Source organism: Arachis ipaensis, chromosome B02 (genome assembly GCF_000816755.2).
Source record: "Arachis ipaensis cultivar K30076 chromosome B02, Araip1.1, whole genome shotgun sequence".
NCBI classification, from domain to species: domain Eukaryota; kingdom Viridiplantae; phylum Streptophyta; class Magnoliopsida; order Fabales; family Fabaceae; genus Arachis; species Arachis ipaensis.
This window is the reverse complement of record NC_029786.2, coordinates 1,646,794-1,670,738: the sequence shown is the minus strand read 5'-3', so window position 1 is coordinate 1,670,738 and position 23,945 is coordinate 1,646,794. Positions and strand designations below refer to the sequence as shown.

The 23,945-nt window shown below is 34.9% G+C and overlaps 3 protein-coding genes across 14 annotated transcripts in view; 1 reads left to right on the top strand and 2 right to left on the bottom strand.

The window, feature by feature from the left end:
- Positions 1–20,954, bottom strand: part of LOC107622022 (putative disease resistance protein At3g14460) — a 27,695-nt gene extending 6,741 nt beyond the window's left edge. For 2 of the 12 annotated variants that reach the window (XR_002356698.1, XR_002356699.1), the window contains exons 1-2: positions 16,931–20,953; positions 15,981–16,126 (exon numbers count right to left, since the gene is read on the bottom strand). Coding sequence is in view for 2 of the 12 variants with exons in the window: in XM_016329482.2 (XP_016184968.1) it covers positions 16,949–20,698 (3,750 nt within the window). In the remaining 10 variants the exon portion in view is untranslated. Of the gene's footprint in view, positions 1–1,464; positions 1,470–15,540; positions 15,704–15,800; positions 16,127–16,495; positions 16,547–16,637; positions 16,684–16,930 lie in introns of those variants that run through there. The other 10 variants (XR_002356686.1, XR_002356696.1, XR_002356683.1 and 7 more) reach the window with 9 other exon arrangements.
- Positions 12,657–13,571, top strand: LOC107622232 (probable serine/threonine-protein kinase At1g01540). Its single transcript, XM_016324114.2, has 3 exons — positions 12,657–12,745; positions 12,864–13,073; positions 13,194–13,571. Exons 1-3 carry the CDS (start codon positions 12,692–12,694, stop codon positions 13,350–13,352), a joined length of 423 nt encoding a protein of 140 aa, XP_016179600.1. The 5' UTR covers positions 12,657–12,691; the 3' UTR covers positions 13,353–13,571.
- The window catches only part of LOC107626576 (putative disease resistance protein At3g14460), a 53,591-nt gene continuing 44,933 nt past the window's right edge, over positions 15,288–23,945 (bottom strand). The window contains exon 5 of the mRNA XM_021114840.1: positions 15,288–15,508. The gene's annotated coding sequence lies outside the window, so the exon portion shown is untranslated. The remainder of the gene's footprint in view (positions 15,509–23,945) is intronic.

Below are 23,945 nucleotides of genomic sequence, written 5' to 3'. Positions count from 1 at the left end.
ATTTTTTAATCGATGATTTAATTAATAATATATAAATATATATTGGTATTTTTTTAACAAAATCATACAAAACAAAAGTTTCATAATTAATTTTAAAAAATTGCCAACTAGCTATTATTAAAATAGCATAGTCTTTCTATCTTTATTTAAAAATATTGAGTTTGAGTCTCACTCCTAACTTCAAAAAAAAAATTACATTATTAAGTTATATTCAAAATAGGTCTCAATCATAGTAGCGAATAAGTGAATAAAAAGCTTTGGGAGAGCGATGCTGTGGGGTGGGAGTTTGTAGGATCAGAAGGCGCATCGGGGGGTCTACTGTTGATGTGGAACGTCATGCTGTTCAGAATGAATAATTGTTACAAAGGGGAAAGATGGTTATGTGTTGAAGGAGTCCTTTTGAAAAATGATTTTCGTTGTGCTTTCTGTTTGGTATATGGTGCTCATACTAGAGCGGATAAACTTGTTGTGTGGGAGGAACTGAGCTTTATAGCTGGCTTATGTCAAGTCCCGATATGTTACATGGGTGACTTTAATGAAGTTATACATGTTGAAGAGAGGAAAGGTCAGAACAGATTAACAGCATCAGCAGAAGATTTTAAGAGCTGGGTTCAAGATATGCAGTTAGTGGATTTGCCTTTGAATGATCGCAAATATACATGGTTTAGAGGCTACTCTTGTAGTCGTATTGATAGAGTTCTTGTGAGTGTAGAATGGATGGAGGAGTTCTCAGAGGTTTGGTTAAAAGGTGGATTGAGAGGCCTGTCCGATCACTGTCCAATTATAGTTCAGAATACCAGGTGCAGAGGTGGTCCGCGTCCATTTCAAAGCTTAGACTCCTGGTTTACATATGAAGGTTTCCTAAGAATGGTCAGAGAGGAATTGAGGAATCTTGGTGAGGTGCAATTCACAGATAAGCTGAAGGCTCTTACGGTGCCTTTGGGAAGATGGCATAAGGACAAATTTGGTGACATGGATAAGAAAATTCAACACTTTGAGGAGGAAATCAGAAAGATAGATGAGTTGGCAGGAAATGGAGTATATGATGGTACATCGGAGGCTAGAAGGAAGGCTCTAGTAAGCTATTGCAAGCAGTGGTACGTGAGAAAAGAAATACACTAGAAGCAGATGTCACGCTCCAAACATGCGAAGGATATGGATAAAAACACCAGGTACTTTCATAACTTGGCATCGGCAAGAAGGAGGAATAACAGAATTGATACCCTGTTAATTAACGGAAGGTTGGTAAGAAATCAAGCTAGGATCAAGATCGCTATTAGAGATTTCTATAAAAATTTGTATCACCAGGAGAGATCACCGGTGGTGGGATTTAGGGACGGACTGGTAAACCGGATTGATGAAGAGGAGTCCATAGCTTTGGAGAGATTACTGACATCGGAGGAGATTAGAGAGGCAGTTTGGGATTGCGAATCTTCCAAGGCTCCAGAAAGTGATGGGTATAACATGAACTTCATTAAGAAGTGCTGGTATGAGATTGGTGCAGAGTTTACCAAAGCTGTTATGAATTTCTTTCGATCTTCAAGGTTGCCTTCTGACTCCAATATTACTTGGGTGTCTCTTGCACCTAAGTACACTGGAGCCAAGGAGATTAAGGACCTCTGGCCGATCAGCATGGTAGGTTGCGTGTACAAAGTGATTTCCAAAGTGATAGTCAGAAGGATGAGATCAGTCATGCCAGGTCTAGTGGGGGAGACGCAGAGCGCTTTTGTGAAGGATCGGAAAATACATGATGGGGCACTTATTGCTTGCGAAACACTGCAATGGCTGAAGACGAAAAGAAAAAAAGCGGCAATCATTAAACTAGACTTTCAGAAGGCTTATGATCGGGTTAAATGGAGATTTGTGGACATTGTGTTACAGAAGATGGGCTTTGGTTGGAGATGGAGGGAATGGGTTAAGGAGTGTGTGGTTACAGCGTCTATGTCGATCCTGGTAAATGGCTCACCATCTAAACCTTTTAAGATGGAGAGATGTTTGAGACAAGGTGATCCTCTATCTCCATTTCTGTTTGTTCTAGTTGTTGATGTTCTGCATAGGATGGTAGGGGAGGCAGTCAGGAACAGACGTATTGTGCCGCTGCTAGTTGAAAAGGACAATATAGAGTTGTCACATCTCCAGTTTGCAAATGACACTATATTGTTCTGTCCACCAGAATAAGAGACCATCAGAAACTATGCCAGATTGCTAAGGTGCTTTGAGATGATGTCGAAGTTAACCATTAACTTTGATAAATCAAGTCTAATCCCAATCAATTGTGAACAGCAGTGGACGTACAACATGTGCAACTTGTTGGGATGCAAGGAGGCATACCTTCCAGTCAGATACCTTGGCATCCCTTTAGGAGCGAACCCAAGACTGGTCAGGACTTGGAAACCAATAATTGATAAGGTAGAGGAGAAGCTCAGCCTGTGGAAGGCAAAGGTGCTCAATAAAGAGGGTAAGCTAGTTCTTATTAAGTCTGTGTTGAATAGCTTGCCGGTGTACTACTTGAGCCTGTATAAGATGCCGAAGGCAGTGGCAGAAAAGTTGATATCATTGCAGAGAAGATTGCTGTGGAGCAAGGAGGAATGTAGGAATGGTCTGGCGCTAGTTAAGTGGGAGGTGGTCCAAGCCCCTAAAAAGTTGGGGGATTGAGGGTAGGTGATGCCGTGGTCAGAAATACTAGACTCCTATTCAAGTGGTGGTGGTGCTTTTCAAAAGAAGAATGTCCATTATGGAAGAAGGTAGTATACTCTTGTTATGATTTGGACCCAGTGTGATGTTATCAGCTCAAACATTACCTAACAGAGGGGGTCCATAGAAGGATATCTGCCAGCTGCAGTTCAAGGATAGTACTGTGAAAGATAAGATTATTGCGGGGTTGTTTATGGAGGTGGGTGACGGAAGGAGGACTCGATTCTGGGAAGATGTTTGGCTACAAAGTGGTCCGTTAAAGATGAGTTTTCTGAGGCTCTTCTCCATTTCAAACCAAAAAGGATCTGTCATAGGGGATTGTGGGTTTTGGGATGGGTTAGAATGGATTTGGAATTTCCAGTGGAGGCGAGATTTATACCAATGGGAGTTGGAATTAGTGGATCGTTTGCATGAGTCTTTAAGGCCTGTAAAACTAGCACATGATAAGCAAGACAGAATTTTCTAGAAGTCTGACAAGGAAGGTATATTTTCAACTAATTCTTTTGTGCAGGTAGTATAGTCCGAATCTCTCCCAGAGTATATAACCAGCTACAGTTTCACAAGAACCCTATGAAAAGATTTGGTGCCGCTACGAGTAGAGTTATTTATTTGGTTTACTCTGATAGGAAGAGTAAATACTAAAGAAAGACTACATAGATTGGAAATTATTAGTCAAGGTGATAACATGTGCGTTTTGTGGATAAAGTCAGAGCGGTCTTCAGCCTTTGAATAAAGTCAGAGCCAAGCTTCTTTCCCAGGACCAAGTTGACAGCATTAGTTGTAAGGAGCCTGTCAAAGACAACGTTAATGAAGCCAGAAAGAAAAGCTCCACCAACAAGTGCAGCAGCCATGATAAGATCTCAACAAGTGATCGGAAATTTAGATATGAAGGTGAGTAAAAATGCAACGCTTGCAGGCTTCGTAACCGAACTGTGTATTGGTTTATCAAAGCTTACAGTGAAGATGAAGAAGTAGTTCTCAATAATTTGTTGGCAACAAGACAAAGACAATTGACCATACAGGGTCTGAGGGGCTACTAATTTGATTGTTATTTTGGAATTTGGAAGGTTCCTGCAACGTAATTTTCATTTTTGCCTTTCATTTTTGTTGTTACCTTTCATTTCCAAAACTTTGAAACAAGCGATGTGATGCTAGACGTGGAATTGTAATTTTTGTGGAAATTTCGTATAATGTGATGTGATGAGGGGTTGATCCTTCCAAGTTCGAATAATTCAGCTTCATTCAGTGTATTCCCTTTATGATTGTGTGGTGCTTCTAACTTGTTAGCTAGAGGACATTGACTTCAACTCGTCTTGTGGAAAGTTTCAACTTTCAACTAACGTGTTATGTTATGGGACCAGGTTCAAATATCAACAGTTCTTTTGAATTTGAATCTACTAAATTTTGAATTTTTATTTTAGATGATAAAATGTGATATCTCATCCTCTAAAATGAAATTTAAAAGTTAGAGGATCTAAATCCTCGTATTTTAGCTATTACAAATTTTCAGATAGTTATCAAGCAGTATTTTCTTAAATTTAGTATCGACTAGTAGAATTTTTCTTTTCTTTTTTCCTTCTAAAATATATATTTTTTGTTAGTAAAAAAACTCCACCAAATAATAGAGAGAGACAAAGTTTTGTTTCTACTTATAGATTAAATACAAAGACGAAAGAACATAAACTAAAGAATTCTAAAATGATTATCTATTCTTAATATATAAAAGTAGATACATAAGTTTACTCACATTATTTTTAAGACATGTTTTTCATCCTATTAATGCCATGTCAGTAACGTCGCTTACTTGGCAAAATTTTAGAATCAACCACTCAATTTTTGCCAAATTATCTATTATTTTCAAATCAGCAAAAAAAAATAAACTATACAAAAAAAACTTATTAAATGTAATAAATTATACAATAAATTTATAACCTCCAATAATTAATTTCTATAAATAACTCATTAAATATAATAAACATCCATATTACAAATGTCATAATAATATTATTAATCATAATAAATTTTACGTGACAAATATTTAAATTTCTATTTGACCTACTTATATAAGTCTCTTATCACTATTTCTTCAAATAACATCAAATTTAGCACAAGAAATTTATTTCCAAACTACACAACATCTCAAACTTACTTAATGAAGTATCATTCTTTGGACAATATTACCAAACAAACAGACAATTGGTTTATCAAAGTTTACGTGGTTCGTTTATGAAAAACATTAACAACCACAAACGAAGAGGAGCCTCTTTGCTTAGAAATAATTATATTAGATGAAAATGAGACAACTACATTTGTAGCACATGTAATCAAACACCACAATATCCAACAATAAGGTAATTCTATATACTTTTCATAATCACATCTATCAAATTATTAGTTACTAACCCAATACTTATTTCAGATCAAAGTACTACAACAATTTTTGTACTATTTGATGGTGAAGAAACAAAAAGTGTTGGGCACAACTGCTTCAAATCTAATGACACTCTAGAAAAGTAATGACATTGAAATATCATCCCAATTGAAAAATTTGTGCAACCTTACACTTATATTTAAAGTCAAAATAAATTATTTTAATCTCAAAAAAGATTGTCAACAATAATACACTGTTACCAAGACATTTATTCCAACAAAAAACACTGAACCTCAACACCCATTACAACAAATAAAACAGGTAATACTCCAGAAAAAATTCACTTATTCAAGACATTATTTTTATTTCTAATTTAAATCATTTATTGATTATAGAAACCAACTTCGCCAACACTAATATCATCAGACGAAGATCACATACCCATCAAGAGATTAAGGAGAAAGAAAATCATACAAATTTAAGACACATCTTCGGAAGAAGAACATACATGCAAATTAAAGATAGAACAAACAACACAATAGAAGGTGCATACAACTCAACAATTCATAAAAAATATGCCTTCACAAGAATCTACGACATAAAGAAGAAAGCAACAAAATGAGTTACAGTTTTAGGCCAAGTTTGGTGGATTATATCTTGAGCTACAGTTTTTGAAATTGATTAAATTTGGTATCAAATTAAAGATAATTCAAAGTGCTTTAAAACGGTATAGATTTTGTGAAAATCGGAATTTTGTAGAAAAAGATATGATTATTGGAAGTCGGTGTCAAAAATCTAATTTCTGTGATGTTGCAGAAATTGAGTTTTGGTTTATGTGCGCACGCACACTGCTGTGCGCGTGTTCTGAACAGGGGCCACATTTTCACTTGTGCATACGCACACCCTGTGATTTTCAGAAAACGTGCGTACGCACACTCTGGTGCGAACGCACACATATGGATATTCCTACTGTTGAGAGCATTCGCACAATCTGGTGCGCATACACACCCGACGAATTTTGCAAGTTGTGCGTACGCACACAATCCTGTGTGTATGCACAAGCCCTGTTTTTCATCTAAAACCCTGTTTTTAACTATTTTACCTTTCCGGCAAGCTTGCAAACTTCCGTAATACTTGTTTAAAATCTTTTTGCTAGTATTTTAGGCTTTGAATCAAGGGAGAAAATAATAAGTGAATAAACATGGGTATTTTTAGTTATGAGTTTAGAGCCAACGACATAAGTTTTGGAAGGTTTGTGTAATTTCTAGTTTGAATTGGTGAATGTTGAGTTGTGAAGTATATGGTTGAAGAGATTTTTGAGAAATGGGAATGCTTATGATGAATTTGAGAAATTAAAAACCGGTGATGGTTATGATGAGTTGAGAACTTGGAAAGAAATGATGAAATTATTGGATTATATGAGAGTGTGCAGGGCCTATATCCCTGGCGTGGCAATTTTTCTGCTGCAAGAGTGTACCAGACACTAGGGGTGTTCATAAAAAAACCAAAATGTGGTTAACCGGTTAAAAAACCATAACCACATTTTGGTTAACCAGTTTAATAAAACAATTTTAAAAATCATATCCATATTTTATAGAATTGGTTAACCAAAACCAAATTAAAAAAAAATCGGTTTTTAACTGGTTAACCAAAACCAAAACCAAATTAAAATCAAAACCTAATTTCAAAACCAAATTACATACTCTTTCTCTCTCTCTCCCTCCCTCCCTCTCCATCTTCCTCTCCCTCTCCCCCTTCTTCTCTCTTTATCTCTCCCTCTCTTCTTTCTCTTCTTCTCTCTCTCTCTCTCTCCCTCTCTCTCTCTCTCTTTCCTCTTTCTCTCCATTCTCTCTCTCCTCATATCTCTCTTTTTCCCTTTTCTCCCTCCCCTCTCTCTCTTTTTCCTTTTTGTCCTCCTCCTCTTTGTCCTCTCCTTTTTTCTCTCCCCCTCCTCTCTCTCTCTCTCTCTCCCTCTCTCTCCTTTCCTCTCCCCTTCTCTCTCTCTCTCTCTCTTAACATATATAAAATTAGATTTTACATTCTCTATCTTCCCCCCCCTTTTCCCTTTTTCTATCTCTCCTCCTCTCTCTCCCCTCCTATCTCTCTCTCCTCTCCTCTCCTTCTCTCTCTCTCTCTCTCCCATATCTCTCTCCTTTCTCCTCTCTTTTTCCTTCTCTCTCTTTCTCTCTCTCCCCTCCTCTCTCTCTCTCTCTCTCTCTCTCTCCTTTTCCTCCCCTCTCTTTCTCTCTCTTTTTTTTCTTTTCTCTCTTTCTCTCTCTCGCTTCTCTCTCTTTCCTTTTCTTCTTTCTCTCTCCCCTTGTCTTCCTCTCTTTCTTTTCTCTCCTTCTCCTCTTTCTTTTCTTACTCTCTCTTTTCTCTTTCTCTCTCAACCTTCTCTCAATCTCTATCCCTCTTCTCTCTAAAGTGAGAGAGAAGAGAGAGAGGAAGAGAAGATAGAGGAGGAGAAAGAAAAAAGAGAGAGAGATAAGAAGAGAGAAGAAGGATATGAGAGAGAGAAGAAGAGAGAGAAAGAGGAAGAGAAAGGGGACAAAGAGAGAGAAAGAGAGAGGAGAGAGAGGATGGAGAGAGAGAGAAGGAGAGACGAGAGATAGAAAAAGAGAAGGAGAGAGAGAAAAGAAAGGAGAGTAGAGAGAAGGAGAGAGGGAGAGGTGGGAGAGAGAAAGAGGGAAGGGGAGAGAGAGAAAAGAGAGGGGGAGAAAAAGGGGAAGGGGAGAGAGAGATAGATAGAGAGGAGGGGAAGAGAGAGAAAAGAAAGAGAGGAGGAAGAGAAGAGGAGAGAGAGAGAGGAGGGGGAGAGAGGGGAGAGAGAGGAAGAGAAAGAGAGGGGAGGGGGAGAAAGAGGGGAAGGGGAGAAAGAGAGAGAGAAAGAAAAAAGAACGAAAGTAATGGAAGGGATTTCATTATTTACAAATGTTACTTGTATCATTTAAAAAGAAAAAAAAAATTAGATTAAAAAAATTCAATTAAAAAAAGGTTTAAAAATTTGGGTTTTGGTATGTAAAAGTATTAATTTTTGTGTAAAAATATTTTTTTACATGTAAAAACCAATTTTAAGGTATAAAAATCGGTTTTTGGTGTAAAAACCGGTTTTTATACTGATTTTTTAATGTAGAAATCGGTTTTTCTATATAAAAGCGGTTATTTTTTAAAAACTAGTTTTTATTTTAATAACCGGTTAAAAACCGATTTTGAATTTCACTAACCGGTTAATAACCAGTTTCATCATGTAAAACCAATTTGGTTAATTAACTAATACTATATTTTTGGTTAACCAAAAAACTGGTTTGGTTTTTAGATTAACCAAACCATGAACACCCCTACCAGACACTATATCCTTGTAATTATTTATGGTGAGACAGTTGTTGTTGATTCCTTCTCTGCTGCATGAGCGTGCAGAGTCTATATCTCTAACGTGGCAGACTCCCTACTGCATGAGTGTGCAGAGCCTATATCTCTGGCGTGACAGACTCCCTGCTGCATGAATGTGCAGAGCCTATATCTCTGGCATAGCAGACTTCTCTGCTGCATGAGTGTGCAGAGTCTATATCTCTGGCATGACATGAAGGCTACATCCGGGAGGATGTGTTGGGTTGGCATTTATAGACTGACAAGTGATATCACGAGTTAATAGGACAGACATTCATCATATGCATCTTCTATATACTTGTTTGCTTTGCTTAACTTCAGTTAGGCCTAAATGAATCACATGTCTACTTGCTATTTGTTTACTTGCTGTATATGTATATCACTTGTGCCTTACTTGTTTGCATTAACTGTGTTTTCTACTGGGATTGAGGAGGCTCGGCAGGCGGTGGCGATGGGATCGCATGGAGGTTAGGCTGGCGAAGGCTGTGGGACAGCGGTGCTATGTTAGTTAGAAATCCCCTAAGATAGAATACCCTGTTTATGGTTTAACTTATTTATTTATTCTAAGCTTGAATATCTGTATCGGTGTGAAGTTCTAGGATTGCCTTTGGCGTCCCAGAACATTACATCTTATATACTGGACACTGTTACCATACTGAAAACCTCCGGTTCTCATACGATATGTTGTTGTTTTTCAAATGCAGGTCGTAACCCACCTCGGTGAGTTGCGAGATGGTGACAAAGCGGAGTATAGTTTCTTCCTTGTTTTATTTTGCTTTATTTTGATGTAGTCGCTCTCTCATCCTTTGTATTTATATAACCTTGTTGCCTTAGAGGCTTTACTTTTGAAAACTTTGAGAGATAGATTGTTGCTGTTTTTTTTTTAAAACCTCATAATTCTGCTGTATTCAATTTGACTAGCCGGCCTAAATTCAACAGGTTGTGACTAGTCATCTTTTTGTATATATATTGTTTAATTTAATTATTACCTTGTGTATCCTAGAGCTATCTATAAAGTTTTATATATATTATGTCCTTTCTCTGTTCGTGCCTACGCATTTAGTGATAGTGTGTGAACGCTTCGTGTTTCGTAATTTCGCTATATGCAATTTGAGCTTTATTCCTTCATCGGGCTTCTAGTTATATAAATTTTTGGATATATATTATATATTATAAGTTTTAAAACTGTCGTGGTACTTCAATTGTAAGGAGCCTGTTAAAGACAACATTAATGAAGCCAGAAAGAAAAGCTCCACCAACAAGTGCAGCAGCCATGATATGATCTCAACAAGTGATCGGAAATTTAGATATGAAGGTGAGTAAAAATGCAACGCTTGCAGGCTTCGTAACCGAACTGTGTATTGGTTTATCAAAGCTTACAGTGAAGATGAAGAAGTAGTTCTCAATAATTTATTGGCAATAAGACAAAGACAATTGACCATACAGGGTCTGAGGGGCTAATAATTTGATTGTTATTTTGGAATTTGGAAGGTTCCTGCAACGTAATTTTCATTTTTGCCTTTCATTTTTGTTGTTACCTTTCATTTCCAAAACTTTGAAACAAGCGATGTGATTGCTAGACGTGGAAATTGTAGATTTTTGTGGAAATTTCGTATAATGTGATGTGATGAGGAGTTGGTTGGTCCTTCTTCCAAGTTCGAATAATTCAGCTTCATTCAGTGTATTCCCTTTATGATTGTGTGGTGCTTCTAACTTGTTAGCTAGAGGACATTGACCTCAACTCGTCTTGTGGAAAGTTTCAACTTTCAAGCAACGTGTTATGTTATGGGACCAGGTTCAAATATCAACAGTACTACTATACTGGTCTCTCTCAAACATATCAAATAGAAGTAATTATGCAAACCAAGATGGTTGGGATGATAGTTAGCTCACTAATCCACTTAATTAAGTCTTAGCAGTTCGAGAATACCATAGGAAACTAGAAAAAAAAAAGTAGTTATGCTATATAGCATATTAGTTACTACTCAGCATCAGATTGAGAGTTATGGTATTTTGAATTTGGATCCTCTAAATTTTGACTTTTTACTTTCAGACATAGTTGTCAGAACCGAACCGATGATCGAACCGGTCAAACTACTGAGTCATTGGATCATTGGTCAACCGATGGATGGTTGAACCGATTAACCCAGTCCTATATAAATAAAAAATAAAAAATAGTAAAAAATGTGAAATTAAAATTTAAAAAATATATTTTCACTAATATTTTAAGAATATCTAACTATTCTAAAACAATATAGAACAAGAACAATAAGTATTTTGTTAATTTTACTCTATCATAAATATTTTATTTTGTTTTTATATTAAAATAACTATTATTTTTAAATTTTAATAATTTATTAATTAATTTATATCTATTATACTATTATATATTACAAGTATATAATTATTGTTAATATAATTTATAATTAATTTAAGAATGAGTGAGTTTATAACTAAAATTAAAATAAATTAAATAGAAGTAAACTATTTGATGAAAGATATGTATATGTATTATAATTTGCATCTATATTAATACGAAAAATAATAGTCCACGGTAATGGTCAATGGATGACTTCTATTTCCCTGAAGACAGGGGTTCAGTCCGGGTTTGACCGGTTTTCACCGGTTTTTACCTTATGCGGTCTGAATATCAGAATATTGGATCGGATTGGTATTGTCGGTTCACCGGTTTATCTCTCATACTTTCTCTTAATCCCACTAATGAAATAAATGACAAGAGATCACACTTTACCTGTAGAGTGAAATTCAAAATTTAAAAGATCTAAATCCGGATATTTTAGCTATTACAGATTTACAGGTAGTTATCAAGCAGTATTTTCTTGGATTTAGTATCGACTAGTAGATTTTTTCTTTTTCTTTTTTCCTTATAAAATATATATATTTTTGTTAGTAAAAAAACTCAACACCAAATAATAGAGAGAGAGAGAGAGAGATTTTTTTTTGTTTCTACTTATAGATAAAATACAAAGACTAAAGAAACATAAACTAAAGAATTCTAAAATGATTATTTCTAATAAAAGTTAATAATGCATGCAATGGAATGAATTTGTAGTGAACGGCAAGGTAGTTGAGATTGAAATGGAAGAATAAATTAAACATGTAAAACCATAACCTGATACAATTTGATCTAACAGAAATTTTTAAAACTTATTGGCTTATCCAAAATTATAATATTAGAAAGTTTTAAGAATTCGATCTAAATTTTTGTAATAATGGCTCATCTTTGTGTTTTTAATTCATGAAAGACGCAACAAAAATACAAGTCGAGGAAGGTTTCAATTTCGTGCGAGAAAGGCAGTAGTACAGTTTTCTGCAATTCTTTTTACTGATTGAGACACTTGTGATTGTTTCTTTTTTTTTTTTAACTTCTTATTTCTTTCTTCTTTGAGAGATAAACTATACTTTAAATTTTTCAATAAGAGTTTTGGAAGCTATATAGTCCTCCATATTGTAAAATTTTGAAGAGAATATACAATGACCATAGATAGGATCATGAGCTATTCTCTGTTTTAATAGGTTTGAGCCATTCCCTTACAGTTATTACTGCTTCAATTCAGAAATGCCTTGAATTCGAGGATGCTAAAGTTCAATTTGATTCTATTTCTTACAGGTTAATTGCATTTCACTAACAACTTAATTAACATCGGATGAACAGTTTTCTAATATATACAATATTCATCTTACACACACATCTACTGATACAAATTGATAAACACACAATTTCTTGATATTACAGGTAACCGTGTACTAAGAATATAGTGTTTATCTTTAAAAAGTAAGTGACAGCTTCAGACTGGAACACCTCCAAAGTTCATCTCAAACCAAAAGTATTTTTTATTTCAATTCTTCTTAGGAATAGATAAGTAAGCCTTCAAGAACCAAAGTTCAGTCTAGGCTATCAAAACAAATTTCACCTTAAAGAATAACACCAATAAGGAAGCACACGAATGTTTTTAATTAGAAACACTAAGAAGCCTTTTTAGTTTTTAATTAGAAACACTAAGAAGCCCAACACTTGAGCAACAAGTATGAGTGTATGTGTGTATGTCTCTAGAATGCACTCGTTCTCTGAGGAAATGAAGCTGCAGAAAGACTTTCTATACTCAAATATTTTAGGCTTCAAAGTTCATGTTCTCCTTTTCTTGTTCTGTAGTTATGTTGCACTGGAATATGCATGCTGACTGAGAAGAGTGACGTTTATAGTTTGAGATATTTAATATGGAAATAATTACCGGAAGAAGTCCCGTTGATTATAGTAAACCCCAAGGAGAGGTTAGAGGCTATAACCAATAATAGTATACAGTTTTGGTTTTAATCTTCTTACACTGTTCTATGCTGATTATTTTCTCTCTTTTTCTGTTTTCCTAACTAGAATTTGGTATATTTGCAGGTTAATTTAATTGAGTGGTTGAAAACTATGGTTGGCAATAGAAAATCAGAGGAACTCATTGATCCGAACCTTCCTGAAAAGCCGTCTTCAAAGGCTCTTAAGCTTGCTCTGTTGGTTGCTCTTAAATGTGTTGATCCTGATGCCACAAAGAGACCTAAAATCGGACATATAATCCACATGCTTGAGGCCGACGAGATCCTATTCCGTGACGTATGTTCTTTCCCTTTCTTGAACTCTACATTATACATAACTGGAGAGCAAAAGCAAGATGATTCAGCATTGCTATAATCTGATTCTCATTTATCACTACTTTATCATTCTTTCTTGTAGGAGCAGAGGACCGGAGGAGAATCGTCGCGATCCTATCGCAATTATCATCATCATGAGCAAAAGAACTCTAGCAGAGAGAGAAAGCGACTAGGTGGAGAGATCACTGATCAAAGTGAAGATGATAATAGTAGTAAAATCTTGCCCATCCCACTAGATTGAGATGATAGTTGTTAAATGGTAAATGTAGCTATGTATTTATTATTTTTGGTTTTAGTAGTTTGCCTATATTAATTTCTACCTCAATCTGGACAACATGCAATGAGTGTATTTTTTGCTGCATAATTTCCTCTCCCACCACAATTTAGGATTCATTGTATACTCATATTCATTATTACTAAAAATCAAAATTTTGATGTCCTTCTGCTTTATACGACAAAAGTAGCTCAAATGTTGAATAAAAAGTATTAATATTTTCAAGTTGTTCAAACTGTAGTATCAAACTACCTTTGTCTCATTCTGGTCCATCATAACTTATGGCCCCATCATAAATTAAGTGCCTGTCATTTTGTGAGTGTAGTTGTTATGAGCATTAGACCTAGAGTAAAGCTTGTATGATTTGTTTTTTTTTTTTCTTTATTTTATTCTTTATGTATTTATTATGTACTCATCATTCTATTGCTATGTAACTTGGATCGAATATTGAATGTGAGTCATCTTATACAAAAAAAGTGGTAAATAAATACACATGAAGAACAAGAAAAATGAATATTATACACTATCATTAATGCTAGGCCTACCATCCAGCTATCTTGATAGAAGAAATATCATTGCATCATCATCATCATTGCCTAATTCATAGTTGGATGCTTGTGGGAATTGGTCTTGCTGGCTGGCTAATCAAATATTAAATGTAGCTGTAACTTTTTTGTCATTTTGGCTATGATTGCTCAATTGGTGGAACAAGCAATTTAAGTAAGAAAGTATATCATTATTTGATCATTTAGAGAATTAGGATCCACAATCAATGCAAAACTTGCCACTCCAGAATTTGCCAATTTGTCCTTAGAAGCCAGACAATCGGCACTAATTGGTAGCTTGATCATGAATGTCTTTTTGGGACATCCTTTTTCTTTGTCTTTTGCTGCCTTATTCAACCTTTAGTTAGTTAGTTAGTTATGATTTAATGTCTAAACCACTCTTTTTAGTCTTATACACCTTTTCACTCTGGTGATTGACATTAATTGCCTTGCATCTCTAAAATAAGGTTGTTCCTGCATCCAAGAATAAATATTTTTCTCATATTTATTATTATTGCGTCTAAAAATATATCTCATTTGAGAATTATCAAGTGATATTGATTTTTTTCAATTATTTTTATCAACTTATAAAAATAACTTTGTAACATACTAAGGGCCAGTTTGGCTAAACTTCTTAAATAAGTTCTTTTAAAAAAGGAGCTTAAAATATAAAGACTTTTATTAATAATAATTTTTAAGTAAGTTATTTTGAGTTCGGATAGTTATTATAGAAATCTTTGTTTTAAAGTTGTGCATTAAATAAGAGTGATAAAATAGCTTTTGAAAATAGGAGAAGTCACATTTTTTAACTTCTTCAAAAGCTCTTGAATAACTTTTTGAAAAGTTAAAAGTTTATCTAAAAAATTATACCAAACACATTAATGTAACTTTCTATAAGTCAAAAGTTGAAAAAAGTAGCTTTTTGGTATTTCCCAAACAGACAGTAATTCTAGCATACAACTTGTATGTTTTTAGCAATTTTCTAATCTTGTCGTCCCCTCGACCATGATTTAGGGGGAAAGGGGGAACCAATATTTTTTTTTCATACATTTTTTTTTTGAAAAAGTTTTTTCTAATGAAACTGAATTTCCTTTTGGAAGAGGATGATTCTTCTCTTCCATTTATTCAAGGAAGAGAGTAGTTCTTGTATACACCTATGAAAACCTTCTAAGATAATTTGTTGGTGCATTATTTTCAATATTCCTGAGTTTAGTACAGTCAAATTGAATTGCTTTTAGTTTTCTTTAATTCTTTTCTTTCTCTTATAAAAAAAGGAGAGAGAAACATTAAACTACTAGTTATATAGAATGCACCTCAATATAATTTTCATAGGCAAGATATTTAACATTGTAAAATGATCATTCATGGTGGGAATAAACTAAACCTGTCAAAGGCATAATACGGAAGCATCAATACCAGCAAATAATTGAAGAGAAGACAGAACAACAGAACACCAAATTTTAACGTGGGAAAAAACCTCTCAATGTGAGAGGGAAAAAACCCACGGGAAGGTAAAAATATTCTCTATTTTCCAAATCAAAGCTACAAACAAGTCTCAAAACTTACAAGCACTACATACTAATCATACATGCAGAACTCTTGTCCAAGAACAACTAAATGGTGAAATCAATGATACAATAGATAGCGGTTGTTTATGAACTTTTTGGCTAGAGAGCACGGACAGCGATCACACCTCAAAGTTGAAGGACTATGATAAGAACCTGCTTGATAAATACACAATGATGTGTTCAACATTGTTGCATTCCTTTTTAGCTTCAAAAACAGAACCGAAAGAGACAGATTCAGCTTCAGAGAAGATTGACATCAAAATAATAATACCGCAATGCAAAATTTTGACAAATGTACTTACATGCTCACCAAGTTGCAATTGCCACAGAAGCTGCCTAATGCGCATTTTAATGGTTGAAACCAGAAAGAAAGCAAATCCTCCAGCACAGCAGTTATCTATCCCTTGATGCCTCTGGAAAATCTATTTGAGTTGGTATCCATAAGAAATGATATGAGATAGAGCAGCTTCAAAGATCAATACCTCTAGATCCATCAAGTTTATGTTACCTTCATGAAGAGTTTAGCTGCAACTCTTCTTCTTATAGCGTTTGCCGGGCAAAGGACAGTGTTTGAATTTGAAATAGTAACAGAGAGAAAGGAAGCTTTTCTCCTGCCATATTCTCCAACCTGAAGTAAATTGCAGAGAGGAATAGAGTAACTATACCAACCTGAAGCTAAAACAGAAATAACTTCTTTTGATTGAATGAAGGTAATGTAAATATGGTTTGAATTTATATAAAGATTATGTGCTGAAAGGGACAACTTAATCATACTCAATCAAGCCTCTTCATATATGCATTGTGTTAGGGACTTGGGTATTATGGGTGTTCAAAGTCTCACATCGAGTAGTATAGGATGCTTGATGTTGTATATAAGGAGAGTGGTTCTTCCCCCTTAGCAGCTAGCTTGTAAGGTGTTGTTTCCCACTTTCCTTGTTGACCATTGCAAGCAGCTAATTATCCACGACATTTTAGCTTTTAAGTTTCCCTCTCCTTTTCTGCAATTGACTTACCAATGATTTCAGATAGCACGTTGGACAGTCTATCTCTGTATACAAGCAAGACAAGGAAGAAATAGTTACTGTTAGAAAAGATTATACAGCAATAATTTGATCCTTTTATTTTGAAAGCTTATATACCTCATGCTGATTCCTTTTACCTTGAATCTTCTAGCACGATAGGTAACTTTGATAAAAAAAAAGGATTAGAAACAAGTACATTTTCAATCTCGTAAACGATTTTAATAGCCGTATTTAATTTGATATGTACAATGAATTTGGTTAAGCATAAACATAAAGATTAGGCAAAGAAAAAACACCATTGTTTAACTGTTTTCTTTCCACAAATCAAGCTATCATTTTTTTGGTATGACTTGTGCATGTGTGAATTTAATTGTGGTAGCTTGTGTGAATCATGAAGATTAGAGAATTACCTGCACAGAAATCTCTGTTCAGACAATTTGTTTGGAGTCCACTTCAATGGTGCGAATGTGGGAAATTTTGGGCCAGATTAGTTGATGCTTGTTCTTGCAGTGTTCTCCCAGCAAATCACAGTATTGAATTTTGAGTAGCAAGAGAGAGGGAGGCAGCTTTTCTCCTTCCATATTCTCCAGGTTCTCACATTCTTGAATTATTAATTGTTGAAGGGAGGTGAGGCGGAGAAGCTCGTTGCACTCCAATGTCTCCAGATTTGGAAATTGATAGAGTCTCAGAGTGGTAAGAGAGGGAAGGTGAGGCAGCGAACCCACCTCTGGGTATGACTTTATGTTCTTACACATAGCACCATCAATTGCAAGAAGAGTGAGGGCGTGGAAGTTGGGCATCCATGATAGATCCCTCATTTGTTGTTCGCAAATTCCCACTTGAAGCTCTTTCAAGTTAGGCCACAAACCACCCTCTGGCAACCTGCAAATGTTTGGGCAGCCATATATCCGGAGAGAGTCTAAACTTGGGAGTAGACTATTCATGTCACGTGGTAATGCCTCCAACTTGTTGCAATATGCGACGCCGAGATGAGTCAAGTTGGGTGCAGCCAGTCCTTCTCCTGCTAATGACACTAATTTGTCGCATCTACTGATGGAGAGACGTTGAAGAGCAGCGTGTGGTGCCTCTGACATTGACACTGATTCCAGATTCCTACACTCATATATCCCGAGATTCTTGAGATTGGGAAAGACATCCAACGACAAGGAAGTCAGTGAATCACAGCTGTATGCCATTTGTAGGTCTACCAAATCATACTTGTGCTGCTGTTGCTCTGGGAATTCTAGTTTACTACACTGGGAGAGTTTCAGCTTTTGCAAAGATTTGGGAAAACAATTGCCCGGAAAGGATACATGAGAGGAACACCCTGAGATGTCTATTTCTTGCAGGCAACTTAGATGGTTCATGCTCTTCATTGCCTTTAATGCAGACTCCCTCACAGATTCACATCCCCTAACTGAGAAACTGTCCCCATCAAGAATCATGGTCTTCATCTGTGGATACATTTCGTCGCCTATACTTAGTTTGCGAACTTTGGAAACATCCGACAAAGAAGAAACGATTCTAAAGAAGACCTGATTAAGCATCTCTTCCTTCAACATTGGGCAATTTGTTATTTGAAACTTCCTAAGTTGAGGAAATGTTTCCGACTCAGATACGTGCCACACCTCCCAACATGGCATGTCATAAAATACCAAAGTCTCCAGTGAGGGAAACGGTGCAATATGCGAAGAATGATGATCTCCTTCATTCTTGTAAAACTCCTCGCCAATACTCCTCAGCTGATCCAAAACTCCAATGCTGAGGGACTTAAGAGATGGCAGCTGTCCAAGTGAGGGCAGCATGCAGCAATTCTTGCAAGACTCTAGAGATACGCGTGTCATGTTTTGGTAGGAACAGTTCCCCAACCAATCTGGAAATATTGTACCCTTGTATCCCTTGATTTTCAACTTTTTCAACCCATTCTGCGGTTGCAACTTATCAAGCATGACTTTTTCTCTTTCTGAGCTTGAAACCATATCTTCGCCTGAAGACCATTCCAACCATAATTGATGAATGTGCTTCTTATCCATTATCTTTGCACTCTCTGCTTCTTTCACATCAACAATATTCTCCAACTTCTTAATCTCAAGGGGTCCATGAAGATTTTCCAGCCCCCCTAGCTCATGGATTCCATTGTCTTCATGCTTGCCGACAACAAAGGAACTTAAAACGTGCAACTCTTTCAATTCGCTTATTTTTCTGGGCATTTCTTCCAAAGCAGTTTTTCTAATATCGAGATGTTGCAACTTCAAAAGTTTATGCAAACCACTAGGCAGCGTAGTTAGCTTACGACAATGATACAACTTCAAGGTTTGCAAATTAGACAAGTTGCACAAAGACTCTGGCAATGTCTTAATATTCGACCAAGACAGATCCAAGTAGCGCAGATGGACTAATTCTTTAATTGAATCAGGCACCACAACAGGTACACTGAAGGATAAACCTCTCATTTTACGTTTACAGAAGGATAAAGCTCTCAAGTATTTACACTTTGATAATATCTCATATGTTGCCGCTTCAGTGTTGGAGTCGGGAGATGAGAAATCGTCCAACAATAATAATGTTCTCAAAGATTCTACTTTAGAAATAGAATTATAAAGTTTTGAGCTACAATGATATAAATCCACAAACAAATGCCGAGTCTGAATCTTTATCTCCTCCTCTTTACCAAGTTCTTCTGAGTTGCAGTAGAAGTCTCCAGCAAGGAATATTGCTAAGTCATGCAAGAGATCATGCATCACAAAATAATGACGAAAGCCTTCACTCTTCGTGAAAAATAATCTGGAAGTAAGTTCATCAAAACACTCGCAACCAACTTCTTCTAAACTCTCTCCTCTCTTTGGTGGTGGTAAAAGATCTTCTGCTATCCACATAAGGATTAATTCATCCTTCTCAAATTTATAATCTTTGGGATATAGAGCACAGTAAACAAAACAACCCTTTAAATGTGGAGGAAGATGGAAGTAACTTATCAGTAATGCTGGAATAATCTTACTCTTCTCCACCGAAAATTCCCAAATATGACTCATTAGTATCTTGTTCCATTCCTCAACATCATGCTTAGTACGTAACAAGCGACCAAGTGTTTCTGCAGCTAATGGCAAGCCATCGCACTTCTTGACAATCTTTCTGCCTATTTCTTCAAGTGCTGCACTCCAATTTGATTGTGGAAAAGATGCATTTTCCGCAAACACTGACCAACAATGGTCCTCCGACAACTTCCTGAGAAAATAAGGGTGACAATTTTGAACTGCGGAAGCAACATTTTCTTCCCGAGTAGTCAGAAGAAGAATACTTCCCTTATTCCCATTTTGTTGGAAAGGGGTCATAAAATTTCTCCATTTGTCAGCATCATCACTCCAAACATCATCAAGAACAAGAAAGAACTTCTTATTGGACAATTCTCCTTTCAAAGCATTGTGAAGTGAATTGAAATCATCGAGACTACAAGTACCTCCATGGAGCTGCTTTATGACATTCTTTGTAGTCTCAGCAACTTCAAACTTCTCCGAAACGCAAACCCATGCTTTCAGATCAAATCCCTTCATGAACTCCTCCTGATTGTTGTACAGCCATTGGGCTAAAGTTGTTTTACCAACCCCACCTATGCCAACAATAGCTATCACAGACAGGTGATGCTCATTGTTGTCCTTCAGCATCTGGACTAAGGCCTTCTGGTCATCCTCCCTGCCATACACATTCCCTCTCTCAAGAGAACTGGTTGGAGTCCTCCATGATGAGCCACCAGTGGGAATCTTTTCAAGACCAAGGGAATCTTTTTGGTTTCCAAGATGCTGTATTCTTGTAACCACCTCTTCCATCCTATCTACCATCTCCCTATGCCGGTCCTTGAAGAAGCTAATAGGCCAGGAAGACCGTACCTTTTCTCCCGTTTTAGCTTTGATGAGGACAGAGTCGAGCAAGTCCTCAGCACAGTAAACAGCATCCCTGAGATTATCGAGCCACTCCTTCACCGATGAATTGCCAAACTGCTTCATCTCAGCATCAGCAACAAGAGCTTCAGCACCCAACAGAGTAGTCTTCAGCCTTTCAACCAAGTCACGGCCAAGCTTCTTTCCCAGGACCAAGTTGACAGCATCAGTTGTAAGGAGCCTGTCAAAGACAACGTTAAGGAAGCCATTAAGAAATGCTCCACCAACAAGTTCACCAGCCATGATATGATCTCAACAAGTGATCGGAAATTTAGATATGAAGGTGAGTAAAAAACGCAACGCTTGCAGGCTTTGTAACCGAAGTGTGTGTTGGTATATCAAAGCTTACAGTTAAGATGAAGAAGCAGTTGTCAATAATTTGTTGGCAACAAGACAAAGATAATTAACGATACAGGGGTCTGAGGGTCCTAATAATTAAATATTGATGTCCTTTGTGGGACTGTCTTTCTAGCTCTCTATTAATTTGGAAGGTGCATACAAAGTAATTTTCATTTTTGCCATTAACTTCTCTATTGTTACCTTTAATTTTTGCCATGTGATTGAAAACTTAATTCATTAATTTTGTATAATGTGATATGATGAAGAGCTGCACCTTCCAATAATTCAGGTTCAGGCAAGAGGACATTGACTTCAAGTTGTCCCACCTGGCTCGCACTAATTTTAGTCCTTGATTCAAATTTATTTCATGCAGGCAACATAAATGCATCTTGGGGTAAGTTTCAATTTTCAACTAACGTGTTATGTTATGGGACCGGGTTCAATAGTACTACCAAACTAATCTCTCTCAAATGCATCAAATCGGAGTAGTTATGCTAATATTAGTTACTAGTCACCACTCAGTACTATATTAAGAGTTAAGTATTTGAACTATTACAAGTTTACAACTAGTTGTGAAGCGTATCATGGATTTAGTTTCAGTAAAAATAAAAAAACAATCTAAACACCAAATAATAGAGATAGAGACAGACTTTTGTTTATAAGCATTGACAAAATACAAAGATGAAAGAAACATAACAAACTAAGAGTTAATAGTTAAATTAGTGTCGGAAAGATAAAATATTTTTCAAATTCGTCTCTGAAAGATTTTTTTAATTAAATTGATCCTTCAAAAATTACGAATTAATGATATCTGTCCTTCAATTACTCCACTCACAATTTTCATCAATGATTGATGATGTGAAATGTTAATTGATAGATATCATAGCATACATGACCATAACATGTTCAATTGGATGGTGATTATTACGAAAATCTATCAATTTAGTCACTAGTTCATATTAGAAATAAGAGTTTTGTAATTGGAAAAAATGACTAAATTAAAAAATTTTCATAAACATATTTAGTCAATATCCAATTAGATATATTAAGCATTATATATGTTATCAATTACACTATGTTTGTTTGAGAGGAAAATGGAAGGAAAGAAAAGGGAGGAAAGAAAATGGGAAGGAAAATGATTATTTTTCTTTGTTTCGTTAAGAAGGAAAATTAAAGAGGAAAGAAAATGGATGGAAAAAAACTGGTGGGGCTCTCCAACATTGGAAAGAAAATGGAGAGAAAACTAATGTTTCTCTCTCTATTTCCAATACTACCCTTTCACTTTTTTAATATATTTTATAATATAGGGGTAAAATTATTTTTTTATAACATTTTTTTCCGTCTTATTTTCCTTCCATCTAAACACATCTAAAGAAAATAAAAATTCACTCTATTTCTTTCCTTTCTTACTATATTTTTTAGAGACTAATTTGACTATTACCCAACAAACTAAAGAAGTCTAAAATAATTATTTCTAATACAAGCTAATAATGCATGCAATGAAATGAATTTGTAGTAAACAGCAAGGTAGTTGAGATTGAAATTGAATTATAAATTAAACATGTAAGATGTAAAACCGTAACTAGATTTAAATCAAAAAATCATTTGATTTTATAGAAATTTTTTAAATTTATTGGCTTATCCAAAATTATAATATTAAAAGATTTTAACACTTAAGATTTAAATTTTGTAGTAATGTCTCAGTCTCGTACTTATGTTTTGTAGAATTAAATTAAATATGGGTAAACTAAAGTTAAATTTAAAAGATATTTTGTTTAAAATAATTTGTAGTACAAAAGATTTGGATGTTTGAGTTGTACAAAGTGATATTTTTATTTGGTAGTTTGATTTTTGCATTTGTTTTAGTTGATGAACTTAGTCTTATTATGTGGCGCTCGTCCTCCTTCTTCTTTATTGATTATTGTTAGAGTTGTTGCTTTCTTCTTTTTGTTGTAGATTATTGTGAAGGCATGTTTTTTATGAATTATTGGGTTGTAGCACTTTCTATTGTGTTGTTTGTTCCATCTTTGCATATATGTTGTCTTGAATTTGTATGGTTTTCTTTCTCCTTAATCTCTTGACGTGCATGCAGCTTTCCAATGACATCTACAATAAAAAGAACAAAAAATGTGTAGAATTTTTTTTTAAATAAGTTATTTTTAATAAGAATAATTGAAATAGTATAAAGTGAAATTACCTGTTAATATTTTTTTTACCAACTCTATCGGACAATATCTCATGTGATGTAAATTCAAAATAGTATTGAAAAATGTTTAAAATTGAATCTTTAATTTCTTTCACAACAGTTATGAGTAAAAAATTTGCTTTCACTGTACCTTTAATTGGTCTATACAAATCATTTGCATCTTCTATTTTTAAATTTTTTTATAGTATAGACTTTTCCTTCTTATAACAAATATTTGAATTTGTTCATCATATTTCTCTTCACAATTACATGAAGAGATGTTCCCTATGGTGTTAGTAAATCATAGTTAATAATTAGTTAAAAGAACTGACTACATTTTTTTTTAAGTTATTAAAAAAGAAACAATGAATAGCATATTAAAAGAAATATAATTTTAACGATATTAAAATACAATTATATATAAAGTATTATAAAATAATATAAAAAGTAAAAATAATTAAAGTATTTTTTCGTAAATTCAATTTAAAAACACAATAAATATGTTTGTTTTGTACATTTTCATCTAATATAATCATTTCTAAGCAAAGAGACTCTTCTTCATTTATGGGTTTTAATGTTTCCCATAGACGAACCACGCAAACTTTGATAAACCAATTTGCATGTATTTCTATTGTATATTTTTTTGTATATTTTATTTTTTTTGCTGATTTGAAAATAATAGTTGATTTGGCAAAAATTGAGTGGTCGATACTAAAATTTTTCCAAATAAACAATGTTACTGACATGACATTAGTAGAAGAAAAAAAATGTCTTAACAATAATGTGGGTAAACTTATCCATCTACTTTTATATATTAAGAATAGATAAGAGTGTTGGAAGCTATATAGTCCTCCATAGTGTAAAATCCGGGCTACGCCTAGATCAAACACTATTCCATTATAAAATTTATTGATATTAATAATTATTATTTTTAATTTAAAAAGGTCTTTATATATATAAATTTAT